General features: G+C 41.3%; 1 protein-coding gene across 2 annotated transcripts in view; it reads left to right on the top strand.

The window, feature by feature from the left end:
* Positions 1 to 14214, top strand: part of nphp4 (nephronophthisis 4) — a 228977-nt gene that overhangs the window by 176026 nt on the left and 38737 nt on the right. For both annotated transcript variants that reach the window (XM_049581243.1, XM_049581242.1), the window contains one exon: positions 13017 to 13151. In XM_049581243.1, the coding sequence (XP_049437200.1) occupies positions 13017 to 13151 (135 nt within the window). The remainder of the gene's footprint in view (positions 1 to 13016; positions 13152 to 14214) is intronic.

Below are 14214 nucleotides of genomic sequence, written 5' to 3'. Positions count from 1 at the left end.
AATCCCCTTCATTAGGATAGCTTTAATGCAACAAATTGGCAGAGGCAGGACCAAAAAAGTTGCAAGCCTTTTTTTATTTCGTCAAGTAGAGTCTAAAGTCAGTTGTGTTATTTTGGCAGATTTGATATTTAATTGCACAAATTTCCATGCTTCCACCCAAACGTGTATGTCTGAGCAGGGGCGTCACTAAGAGTTGAAAAAATCCAGGGCTTTAGCCCTGAAGTGGTAATAATTTTTTACCCAGGGGTCCAGGGGTTTCTCCCCCAGAAAACTTTGGAATAATTCCCTGTTAAACACGTGATTTTAACATATTTTGAAGAAGAATTTTGACAAAGAATGAGCACTTGTCTTCTATTACTGGATTGCCCAACCTGTTAAACCCAAAGTCCCCCAGTTGGTGGACTTTGAGAACGACTTTGCAAACACAGTGTGAAACAATGCACTAATCAGAAAAAATATAGTGATGTTGCACATCAAATTAAACAGCAGAACCTGGGCGACAAGGCTGTATAAACCCTTTTTACATGCCCCAAACACAGCTCAAACAACAACTAAATGAATAACAACAAATCAAACTCTATGCAGCACCGATGTGCCGACCCACTCGACATATTTCGACGCACGTTATGCAAACCGCACCGTAGACGCCTCAAATGAAAGCAGAGACTCCGCTGTTTCCACACATTTGCGCCAAAGCACTCTACACCAAAGCATCAGAGAGATAGAGGCCAAAGAACAACAACAACAGAAATCATTTCGCCCAATGATAGTTGTAAAATTTCTCTTACCTTTGTTGTTTTGCCGTGAAAAGCTTATTCTGCCGGTAAAACACGGTACATCCTGTTAGACCGACATGTTGTGCTGCATTCAAATGAATCTGGGTGTACATGACGGGCTTTAGGTTCCAGGGGTAAGCATAACAATGACCGCATACGGCAGCCGGCACCTCCCCCACACCCGCGTTCTGCTGACTCTGATTGGCTTACAGTGCTGTCAATCTCGTGTTGGTGGGTGTAGCGTCATTCTATTGGCTTTAACGAATAAACCGGGTATCAATCACTCAAATCACTCTTTTTGTTTTTTCCAAAAAATCGTCTAATGTCCATACTTACTACAAGACTAATTAACACGCGGCGACTCAATGCTGGCCACCAGTATGCACAATAAATACAATTGTAGTACAGAGTAGCCTACTGACGTTGCACTTGAAAATTGTAGCAAGTTATCATTCTGACTGCCCATATATGGGCATATGCCATTTAAACCGGTGTGACAATGAGTGTGTTGTGTGCTGCTGTGCTGCTGTGCTGCTGTGCTGCGTGCGCTGCTGTCTGTTGTGCTCCCGTGCCGTGCCGTGCTGTGGACTTCAAGTTGGAAACGAAGTGCTTAATTAGTAAAAAAAACAAAACAAAACGGAGGCTTAAAAGATCCGGGGCTATAGCCGGGAATGCCCAGGTCTAACGATGTCCGTGTGTCTGAGTGAAGGCCATGAGAGTTTAGATAATAATCTCCGGTGGTCCAGCTCTATCTTATAGGCATATTGTTTGAGTTTGGCTTCATACAAAGATAGTATTAGTTCCACTGCTGAATATTAAGACAGTGAGAACTTTTAATATCCAATTTGGAAACATGTTAGTAATGTTTGCCAGTAGCAAAAAGGCCCATATGTGACTGAAGAGAAAGTCTATTGATATGAAATCATTTTGCTGACTGAGCTGTGTCTGTATCGTTTCTCTCTAACTCCCACTGTCTCTTGCTGTCCCTTTTGCTGTTCACACACACTCAGTCACACACACACAAACAGAGAGCATGTATCTGCTTCAGCACAGTAGAGAAGACAGATTAGAACCTTCTCCAGACCTCACAGTGCTCCTCATCTGCAGCGGCCTGATAAGCCCTGGAGAGACTGTTGCAGCAGGAGAGAGGAGAGAAAACCCTACCTAAAGCTGCCACCAGTGGAACAAAATATCAGTGAAATTTACCTAACAATTAGTTTAGCTCGGTGGCTTCCCTAAGGGGTGCACATACAGTATGTCTCACTCATTAAAAGCTCTTGCTGCTGGTGCATTAAGGCCCCAACTTTATCAACCTTGCTTTTAGCCCTGAGGTGAGAGGGAATCTGCTTATTCTGAAAGGTCAGTGGCCTGGAACGGGGAGGCAGAATAAATCGAATATTGCAGACTACTTTGAAACCCCCTTGGTGCTTGCTCCCATTTGTTCTGGCGGCCAGTAAATCAGTGGTTTGTTGTGGCCTTAACCTCACGAACTGCCAGCAGAGCAAAGAGGGTGGGCAGGTGGGGTAGTGCCGAGTAGGGTTATTGTCATGCAACAGAGAGGGGTAGTCAATAAATTTGATAGAGTTCATCCCCCCAGCACTGTGTTCACAATTACTCTCCTCGACACAGACAACACAGAGCAGCAAAAGCTGTGCTGGGCTTTCTCTCCGCAACACAAACCAGGAGTATTAGCTTACGTTTCAGTGATGAGGATCATCAGCTCTGTCTTAACAATCTGCCAGAGTGATTCAGCAGTTAGGGACAGATAATGTGACCGAGAGCAAGACATCCACGTCAACCTGGATTAGCACTAAAGTAGGTATTATCTGATGTGCCTAATGATGGTTCCAGTGATAGCCGATTAATTAAAATGATTGACTGATTAAATCAGAGGGTCATAATTGGGTTCATCATCAGGCCATTTGTTTTATTGTGGGCGAATAGCACCCGGTGTTCATCTTATCGCGTCCTTGCAGGCTTATTGTACAGTATGATTCTATCCATCATCAAAGCATTCCTCGACACACAAGAAAGCAGACTAAAAGGCCTATAATGAGGCGTTGGGAATGAGATCTCTATGGCTTTGTTATTGATTGGAGATGTTTATGCGACAGCAGAAGTTATGTCTTCACAGTAATATTTGGGAAATATAACTCAAACAAATACATTCGGCTGAGTCGTGTGGCCGGGGAAGGGTGATGGATGGTGAGGGGAATGCATTGGGACAGCAGACACCTCACCCATTAATCTGCAGAACTGCGCTGTCTGTGTCTGTTTGCATGGCAACACCGGCTCCCCATTACTCATTTAGCTGCCGCCCATTATCAGTTTGTTGATGAAGGAGTTTGCCTCTAAAAGATTTGGAGGGTACTTTTGGCTCCTCTTCTAAAACTCCTACAGGCTCACTGAGGTGTGAGTTCTGGGCGGTAAAGCCACTTAATTGCTGCACTCACCATATTTCACATGAAAGCATCCAGAATGAGGTTTCCCAGAGCCTCTCAGAAAATGCTAAAACTTCTTACACCACAATTAAGCACCTCAGTCGGGTATGCTGTCACGTTTCAAAGCCTGGAAACTGATGGGAGTAATGGGAGCATGGTGTCAAAGTGCACTGTGATTTAAAGAGTCACAAACGTTGGTTTTAATTACTTCTTCGGTCAACCGTTGTAAATTGTATTCAATGTAATGCAACTGTTGACCTCAGTATACCTGTAAATTGCACAAAATAAGTCTTTTGACCTGTGGTATTTGAAAATGCTCTTGTGAAGATGGTACATGACTGCAGCTTGGTGTTGTGCTTGTGAGCAATTATCTGTCACACTTCCATTACCAGGCATTTTGTGCATGAAGCACCTTTGAAAAACATAAGCAAGCCATTCCCAGAGCTACTGTACTGTGCAGGATGAATTTATGTTATGTTACATTGTTCAGTTGATGTAATTAATGTGAATCATTTACTGTCTTTGTACAAGCACAGCCTGGAGTGCCTACTTATCTACTTGTCTATTGAAAAGAGTTGAGAAATGATGATTTTGAAATGAGGACCAGAAACAGAGACAGAATATAGCCGCAAGCAGCAATTCCGGGGTTCAAGCCAGCATGGACATTTAAAACTTGAAAGCTGGGTAGAATCAAGACCTTTGACAGTTCACGTTGCCTGCATTAAGGATTACCAACAGGTTTTATGACAATCAGACAGATGCCCTTTCAAGGCATTCATGTGCTGAGCCAAATTTTCCTTGACCTTAATTATAGCGTCCCCATCTGGCCTATTGGTTATTATATATCTTGAGCACCATTTGCACATAACTTCCAATCATTAGTGAATATTTCATTTCTGTACGGTGTACAGTCTCACGGGCCTTTGCGAAAACATTTCTCAATAATGATTATAATAGTAATAATAATAATTATTATTATTATTATAATAATAATAAAACAGCACATAAACAAAAGGGATTTCAACCTTTCAGGCCTAACCCCTAATAGACAGAATGTTTTGAGGCTGATCATACCATTCTGTCTTTGAAGTTGAAATGATTTGTCCTGTGATGTCACAAAGACAACGTTTTCAAAGGGTTTGAAATCTTATAAGTAGGGACTGTTCAGATCAGGTCAGACACATTTCACTCAGACTCAGATTTGGTTCAGAGCATCTCACCGTAATAGTAGTCTATCAAAATAGAGCTCAATCTCACATAGACAAGACACACGAGAAACAATACAGAGGGACGAAAGAACACAACGCCGATCATGGAATACACTTCATTTTATCTCAGTTCACTAGAGGAACAGTGGCAGCATGAATTGAATGACAGTGGGGCCAGGCTCAACCCAAGTACAACAGAGGGGAGAGTCCTCCAGGAAGTCTGAGAGGACCTGCTGGACGATTTCCTGGTTAAGCTCCAAGAGCAGAGGGAGAACATGAAGGTCAAGATGGCTGAGGATCAGAAAGAAAAACATTTTTGAAACTGCAGCTCGAGAATACCTGGACAATGCTCAAGAAGACACAAAAAGATCTTGAGGTGCAGACCTCCATCAGTAAGGACCTGGGTGCTTATTTGGAGCAGGTGAAGAATGCCCTTCATAAAGAACAGGAACGACAGCAGTCGGAGGTCAGACAGGTGAATAGCAAGATGGCTGCAGATCAGAAAGAAATAACATTTCTGAAACTGCAACTGGAGGAGACTGATTGAGCACACACAACAGGAATTGGAAGCCCAGCATTTGGAGCTCAGACAGCTGGAGACCAAGATGGCTCAAGAACATGAGGAGCTAACCTCCACCAACAACAATCTGCTCGCCAAACTTGAGCAGACAAAGGGTGAGAAAAAGACCCTTCAGGAAGAGCTGCATTTGATTAGGTGGGAGCACGATGCCGTAAAGCAGTACCGTGCAACGGTTGAAAACACCGCAAAGCCCACCACACATTACCAGATGGTGCGACAGCAGGACGTAGATTCAACAGAATCTGAGGTTCGCTCAAGAACAGAATTGCTGGAGAATGATCTGGCATATGAGCGAGCTAGAGGTCGAGCCATTGATCTGGCATTGAGTCAGATGAGAAAAACTCTCCGAAAGCACAAGGAGGAGGCCGAGAGGACTCTGGAGACATGTCAGACCTCCCATCAATTACAGCTGGAGGACCAGAGAGCAGAGACCAGAGAGACAGCAGCAGCCTTGAAAAAGGCAGAAGAACAACTGGAAACGGAGTGCCTCTACTTCAAGCAGGAGATGAGGAAATCCAGAGCTTCTCATCTGGCTAAAATGAGGCAACAGAGAGAGGAGAACAACAAGCTCATGGCCTCTCTCAGTACAGCTGAACAGAAAATCGCAGAGCTGGCAATGACCAAAGACAGCAACAAGAACCATGTGGATGGTCCAAAAGACGAGAGCACTGTGACCTTGCGTGTTGGTGATCTTGAGAGCCAACTTAAGAAAATGAAGATCAGAGAGTGGTGTGATACCATCTCTACTGACGCCTGGCTCCAGGCTCCAGTAAATGAACAAAATGCGAGACTTGATTTTACATTATGACGTGTAAACATATACAGTACCAGTCAAACGATTGGACACACTTTTCCATTCAAGTAAATGGGAGAGTGTGTACAAACTGGTACTGTATGTTCATTTTCATTTCTATTCACTTTTTCAGTGTTCACACTTAAAAAAATAAATTTGACTCTTGAAAAAGAAATTAAGCACTAAAAAATAATGTCATATTTGTTGGTCTGTTGTTGAATATCTTCAAAAAGTAAGGAGATATTAATAACAGTTAAAGCGTTGGCGATAAAATTCTAAAAATAATTGCACATCATTCTGCTAATTTCAAGTATATTGTCAAATATTTTTGTGACATTTGGTTCAAAATTAGATGTTGTGCATACAGCACAAATTTCAACAAGACAATGAATATGACTGTGAGCTAACCGGTAAATTAATATGAACACCATTTGATACATGTGACATCTAGTATCCAAAGAATGTTTGTGGCAATGGTGGTTGCATTTAGATGAAGACTTTTGGAGATATGGATGTGAATTAATTTTGCCTTCTTCTTATTCTTCAGAACATAGAGTGACAGACTTCTGAATTGACTGTAGGTTGCGCGTGGCAAAGTTTTGTCACAATTAAATATTAAATTCTTTGTTTGGTGAATCAATCAGGGGACAAGCACTAATGTGTTCTTTCGAAAATATAAGTGTGCCTAGGATATGTTGGTCCAAATATTATTTTGTCAAGGGTTATATGTTGGTCATCCAAAGAAGATAATTATGGAGTGACTATTTGCACCCCAGTATAAATAGCCTTGGCCTCTCAGCTGGTCTATTTTCACCCCTGTATGACATGTGACAACAAACTTTGCATGTACAAAAAAACCTAAGTGACGCAGACCTCCTGTCTGTTTCTGTATACTGAAACCATTTCCCTCAGTGGAAACGAAGCTTTTATTTACTCTTATTTCACAGATAAGAAACTATAAATTGTGAAGACAGTAAAGCCTCCACTAAAATAACATTTTAAGTCTTATGTGTGATTTATCCTTCAGGGACTTAAACTTCGGGATTTATCCAGGTTTTATATGAGAAGAGGAAATCTCTGCTCATCGCTAGGCTAATTTATACAATGTAAAATGCCATAGGCCTGTGTTAATAACGTTATTGGAAATCATGTTTAGTATGACAGTTGTTTTGTCGGTGAATCTTGTGAGTTGTAATGGAGCCAAATAGCATACATTGCTATTTGCACCCGGGTGGGTGTAAATAGCATACACTGCTATATACACCAGGGTACAAATAGCATCTGCCTCTGATGTACCCCGGTACAAATAGCAATAGCAATGTCGATATTTCCACCAGGGTGAAAATAGCCCTTACCAAATAATTATCTGTCTAAAGCCCTGCGATAGTCTGGTGACCTCCACTTCTCACCCAATGTCAGCTGGGATAGGCTCCAGCACACGTGCAACCTCTAACTGGAAAGCGGTTACAGAACATGAATGAATGAATTAATTAATTAATTAATCTCTAAAGTGGCTGAAGACCTTAAAGCCACAGTGTGTAGGAATTTCTCCCATCTAACGTTGAAATCATATATTGTATTCAAACAGATGGCGCACTCTAGCGCCTCACTGTTTCAAACACGTATTGCAACAACTGTAGCCGCTGTGTACCAAAAAGCTATGATAACACTGATGAAACCATGTCATCCGATACTGCATGGAGTACTCATTCAGGCTCTTACACAAACACATGCGACCCAAGTTGACAGCCTCCCTCCTCACCATGCTGGCTGTGTTTACAACGTAGGGCTGTTGGGGCGGATGTAAATTGAAACAAACCAATCACGTCTTGTCCTTTGACAACTGACAAGTGGCTCAACCTCACACACCTCATCCCTCTCCTCGCATTACTGTGCCGCTAACAGCTGTTAGTGGCCAGCGGCACTACTGCCACATAACAAAGTCCCACTCTTTGAGCATAATGCAGGATCATGTATTATGCAGCATCACGGGAGACGGAATCCTTGTCGCCAAGAAAGTGCAAAAGGGAATCAAAAAGGCAGCGTGACCGGCAAATTAAAAAAACAAGGGTCAGCATTGGGGTTGCCTTTCCCAGGTGGAGAGAGCTGCTGAAGGAGAAAGGTAATACAATCACACAATAGTACAATACAATACTACACTAGTGATGACATATTTATGAATGCAGACATCAATTTTTGCCAATAAACAACTGAAAATGTTACACAATGTCCCTTTAAGGAAAGGCAGGTTTATTGTTTGTCACGGAGCCTTTCAAATACAGCTGCAAGTTTTATGGCAAATGTATTTAAGTTCATTCATGTAAGAAATAAAGAAATTGAATGCGTGGAAAGACAGAAAAAATGAAAGTGGTTCAGCTGCAAGAACGATAAACAGTCAACAGTAGTTTGTTCGCTGAGCTTTGGTTCATATCAGAAGCAGAATAGTGAAAAGCAGAGTAAATGCACAGGAGTCACTGCAGGGGTGTAACTAGAGCTGCAACTAACAGCTGTTTTTCCATCAGTTGTTTGTTCAATAAAATGTCAGAACACCATGAAACTGAGTTTAATTTACAATCACATAATATGAAAAAAAAATTAACAAATACTTACATTTGAGATGCTGGAACCAGTGATTGTTTTTGGCATTTGTGATTAAAAGATAACTTAAACAGTTAAATAAAGATCAAAATAAGTGCAGAGCAGTGATTGTATAGCAATCAAAGAATGGACTACATCAGTATAATATAGAACCTGCATATGTGACACCTGTGTACTTAATATGTAGTATATGAATCTTCTGTGATCTCTCTTGGCACCACCATGTTTTTGGTCAGGTCAATAAAGCTAATTGAAAAACGTAACAGAAATATAGCCACAAGTGGCAATTCAGGGGTTCAAGCCAGTATGGACATTTAAAACTTGAAAGCTGGATAGAATCAATACCTTTTGACAGTTCGGGATTATTGCATTAAAAATGAACAACAGGTTTTATGACAAGCATACAGATGCTCATTCATTTATGTCCAGATCTTTACAAGGCCACACTCTTATTTGGCAGCACTGTCGCTCCCTATTGGTCAGCTGCAGGAACATTTTGGGGACATGCTTTAATGGCTTAATTAAAAACGTCCACCAAGTTTGGTGATGTTTGAAAAACCCTCATTGATTTATGGCCAAATTTTGTGAAAGGCCATTGTGGTGCCCCCTATTGACTGATTTTAAAAGAAGACACGTTGTTAATAGTCGTTATTTAACATACCCTGCAAGTTCCGTAATGATTGGTCAATCAATTTCTGATTTCTAGTCTAATTTGTGTTACTCCATGCCCATTTTTTGTGTTGGTGGTGCCCCCTAGTGGTCAATTTGAATGAAACTTTCAGGATATGTGCCTGGTACCTCTTATAGGGAAATTTCACTTTATTTCAACCCATCTCCTATCGTCCTAAATTTGTTTCAAGTGACTAGTGACATAGAAATAATAGTTAGCATGTTAGCCGTTAGCCTAGATATAGCCGGGGCGCGTTAGTAGCGTCAGACCTGTTAAAACGTAAGTGAACGGGCATACTTCAAGTGCAAAGTTAGTCCACTAAACAAGCTTTTTTTCCACAAAGATCGCCTCATATCGTTAGGATAAATGTCAGAGAACATATAGAAAACGACATGTAAACGTGTTGTCTTACCTTACCAGTGTGGTGCCATGTTTGTTTACCATTTAGCTCTGCTTTCCAAAGCGCGGCCAAAATATATCTCGCCAGCTCTAGATAAAGCCCAGCTGGATACTAACGTTACTCCAGGTGGAGGTGTCTTGTCCTCGGTCACATCCAGACCTTGAAAATAAGGCTGCAACCAGTCCCATTCCTTGCAACAGAGGCATTCCTCTTCTGTGGGCACTGGGGCACAGCATTCACAGGTACACCACCAATCTCCAGAGCTACGCAGCCTTGCAGCAGCCATTCGACCTCTACCTGTTGTGCCTCTCTCTCTCTCCTCCTCCGTTCTTCAATTTTACGAAGCTCTTCATCAGTGTATCCTTCCAGCTGTTGCTGCTTGTTCAGGCACGCTATGAGATCGCTGCTTGTTCTCGCGATATTTCGGCCGCGCTTTGGAAAGCAGAGCTAGAGGGATGAACAAACATGGCAGCAAACCGGTAAGGTAAGACAACACGTTTACATGTCGTTTTCTATATGTTCTCTGACATTTATCCTAACGATATGAGGCAGTGTTTGTGGAAAAAAAGCTTGTTTAGTGGACTAACTTTGCACTTGAAGTATGCCCATTCACTTACGTTTTAACAGGTCTGACGCTACTAATGCGCCCCGGCTGTATCTGGGCTAACGGCTAACATGCTAACTATTATTTTTCATCACTAGTCACTTGAAACAAATTTAGGATGATAGGAGACAGGTTGAAATAAACCGAAATTTCCCTTTAAAACATTGCTTGCAAGGTTTGTGATGATTGGTCCAAACGTTGTGGAGTCATTTGCTGAGCCACACCCCTTTAAAAGCCCATTAGTCAATATCTTTAAAACAGTGAGATATCAATAACAGTTAAAGCGTTGGTGATAAAATTCTGAAGAAAATTGCACATCATTCTGCTGATTTCAGGTATATTGTCAAATATTTTTGTGACATTTAAAATTAGATGACATAGAAAATGTTGTGCATACAGTACAAATTACAAGATAGTGAATATCACTGTGAGCTAACCATTAATCTGATCTGAACACCATTTGAGGCATCTAGTATCCAACGAGTAAGTCTGTCAACTGTGCTTGAATTTCGATGGAGACTTCTGGAGATATAGATGTTTATTAATTTTGCATATTCTTAAAAATATAGAGTGACGGATTTCTATATTGACTATAGGTTGCAGCACAAAGTTTTGTCACAATTCAGTCGATGTGCTGAAAAACTTTGCGCTGTGTAGGACACACTGGTGATTTATTATGATTTTTTGTAGTATGGAATGTGACATTTTTTAATGTAATAAGCCACATCCCCTCTAAGCAATCATTCAAATTCAAAATTCAAATTTTGTGCATCGACTGAGACATTTCCCTGATGTCAAAATTGTGTTTTTCAGAAAATTCAATATGGCGGACAATCTAGTGGACGAACCTGTAGGATTCTTTAGGCTTTCATAGAACTCCTTCACCTGACCATGTGTTTCGAGTTTCAAGTCAATCTGACATATGATGCGAGGGTGGTGGCTTTTAAAAACCAAATTTTCCTTGACCTTAACTATAGCGCACACATCTTGCCTGTTGGCATTTTCATATCTTTAGCACCATTTGCACGTCTTCCAGTCATTGGTGAAACTTTAATGTCTCTAAGATGTACCATCTCACGGGAATTTACAAAAACATTTCTAAATAATAATAATAATAATAATAATAGCCTTCGGGATTGAACCCCTAATAAGGTTGAAAGCTGAATGCAGTGTGGTTGTCAAGAGGCCAATCCTGCAGGATAACCCCAAACTGTCAGCTCGGCCATTCAAATAGTGGAAAATAAAGCTTCTGTAATGACATGACAGGACAATTCAAAAGTTCCATTAATCTTTAAAAGAAAGCCCCTACCTCCAGGAATATTGATAGCAGGTTGCAGGATATATTTTATGTTTTTATGTTGAATTGTCTCACTGCATCTGTGACACCCAGCACTCAGCCAAACCGGCTAGAGGCTAGCGTTCATCAATCAGCATGACACTCATTGCGTTGCAAGCTTTCGGTGTCCAGACCTTTCTGGCAATTTCAGGCTTCTAATTAATCGCTGTAGGCTTGTCTTCATGTATTGATCCTGCCTCAAGAGTTCTAAGCCAGGGTTTAACCTGGACTGTGTTCATTTTGGCTCTGTCCACAATGAAAATGTATTGTTTCACATGTGACTTCAGAGAGAACTTTGGCAAACTGGCCAGATCTGGCTTCAGATCTCGGTTTGGCTTGTTACATCAAGAAGTGGCAAACACCCGGATCTCAAACCACTGCTGGATTTACACAAATCTGGTCTTTAAATAGAATGAATCAAATGGAGTTTTACAGAGATAAGTTTGCTTCTATCAGTGGTGATACTGAAACTGATTTTGTATCAGTATAACCTCAGGCAATGTGTGATCAAACACCAAGCAAGGCTAATATTCCTTAGTGAAACGTCTGTAGGGGAGCTTGCTCACTGGTTTAGTTCTGTTGCTCAGAGGGAAACACGGCTATTTCTGAGTCTCAGTTTGGTAAGGTACCTGTCAAGATTTTAACGAGGTCTTCATTGGGGGAAAAAAAAAAAAAAAAAAAGGAACACAGAATGTCATCAAACCAAAGCACCCAGGTAATACCCAGGTTCAGAGCCTCAATCCCAGTAGTTGTTGGTGCAAGCCAACCTGCCCCAACTATCAATAAGAAAAGTAAATGTTCTCTAGCCTCCAAGGTTATTTGGACAGGGTAGAAGGGGTTTAATGCAATTTTATTTGTCAAAAAAAATCAATTAGATGTAGATAACAAAAAAACTATTTTAAAAAAAGCAATGTGGGTTGACCACATTTTTTCTTTTGTGTTAAATATTTGAAGCATAAACTTGGCTGATGTCTCTAATCTGTAGTGCTATTTATCAGTCTAGATCGTTTTGGTGTGAGTTTCTGAGTGTTGGAGATGTCAGTAAAAGAGAAGTCTGCCTTGTCTCAAATATAATGGAACTAGATAGCACTCAGCTACCGTATCCACCATATCCGCCAACCAAAGCACTGCACATTATATTTTAGAGAAGGCAGACAGCTCTATGGCCAATATCTCCAACACTCTGCCACTCACACCAAAACTATCTACACTGATAAATAGCACTCTGACCTTCAGTTATTCTGCATAGGGATTTTCTGTCCAGAAAATTAACAAATGAGAAAATAATTAAGCAGCATGTTGAATTGTATTTCTGTATTACCCAGTGTGAACTAGTGTGATACCATTATTTCTCATTTATCACTGATTGTTTGCCCTCAGGCACTAAAATTGTAAACCTGCAAAAAGACACGCGCAACTTGCAGTTGGCTTTAAGTGTTAAACTAGCAGCAGCTGTTTCTTTTCTTGCCTGTAGGTGGTGCTGGTTGGCATGTGTATTTCTGGCAATGACCAAGCAGCTCCTTCTTGTGGAGAATCTGCAGCCTGTTAAAATGTAGATATAGTAATCAGATACTAGATGTCAAACTGAAAACTGTTTTTCTCTCCTACAGGGTGCCCATTAGATCCTAGCAGGAGGAAGGCAGCAGACATGATGGCGTCTCATTCTCACATCATCACACCTCGTGAAGTCGCTGGTGGCTTCAGAGGAGGAAGCCTGTCCTCCAGGAACATCCTCCAACTCAATGGCAAGCACTTTAATCCACAGCCCACTGATTCCTGTCAGTGTTCATGTCCCAACATATCAATTAACTTCACTTTCATTAAGTGTGCAGTTCATGTTTTCCTCCACTTAGTGTATGTCTAAGCACGTGTGTATGTCTGTATTCTACGCCACGGAGCAATTAGTGCCTTACATTTGGGCGATGACCGGGCTTCTGCTTTTATCAACTCCACCAGATCCATTTCACATTCTGTCTCTTGGCTGCACCACTGAACCACTCAATTTTCAGCCTAATTGAGCTTGCAGAAGCATCTCTGGTGGCTAGCCACAGTCCTGTTTGTATTATGTGTGTGTGTGTGTGTGTGTGTGTGTGTGTGTGTGTGTGTGTGTGTGTGTGCATGCACACTCCAAGCAGAGAAACACACACACACACATTAGGGAAACCAATTTTTTCCTCAATTAGACAAGCCGTCGCCAGTCAGCTGGTGTGTATTCTTAAATTTGTCCTTAAAATGTTGACTATGACTCAAACACATACACACATGCACTAAGAGACATCAGAAAGAGTTGAAAACTAGTAGATAATTGCTTCTAATGATATGAAATAAGTCTGGGAGATCTAGAATTCCATCACACTCTGGGAGAGCGGACCTTAGAAATGCTTTTGTATAGGAGTTCACACATATTTGCTCATAGCACACTATATACTAATACACTAATAAAAAAAATATGCATATGGAATTACAAATAAACATGTACTATATCACACACGTTTACAAATGAATGCGCGCTCATGCCAAATATATTCCCCAAACTGTTGCAATCATTTATTCACAGCTCTTGTCACTGTGCAAACACGGTCTGTTCACTGTTTGCTTTGTTTCTTACCTATCTCCCCCTCCTCCTCCTCCTCCTCCTCCTCCTCCTCCTCGCCACTACCACCGCCACCTCTCTACTGCTCTTGTCTCTCTTAGACACTGAACTCTTTCCTCTCTCCACTCCAACTTCCCGTGACATTTAAACATACAATACGCCTAATTGCTTTCACTGGAGTCCAGTCGCAACAGTTAGTCCCGCTGAAGCTGTGT

Source organism: Epinephelus fuscoguttatus, linkage group LG7, assembly GCF_011397635.1.
Source record: "Epinephelus fuscoguttatus linkage group LG7, E.fuscoguttatus.final_Chr_v1".
In the NCBI taxonomy this organism is placed as follows: domain Eukaryota; kingdom Metazoa; phylum Chordata; class Actinopteri; order Perciformes; family Serranidae; genus Epinephelus; species Epinephelus fuscoguttatus.
Note: the sequence above shows the minus strand (reverse complement) of the source record. Positions and strands in the feature narration are given on the sequence as shown.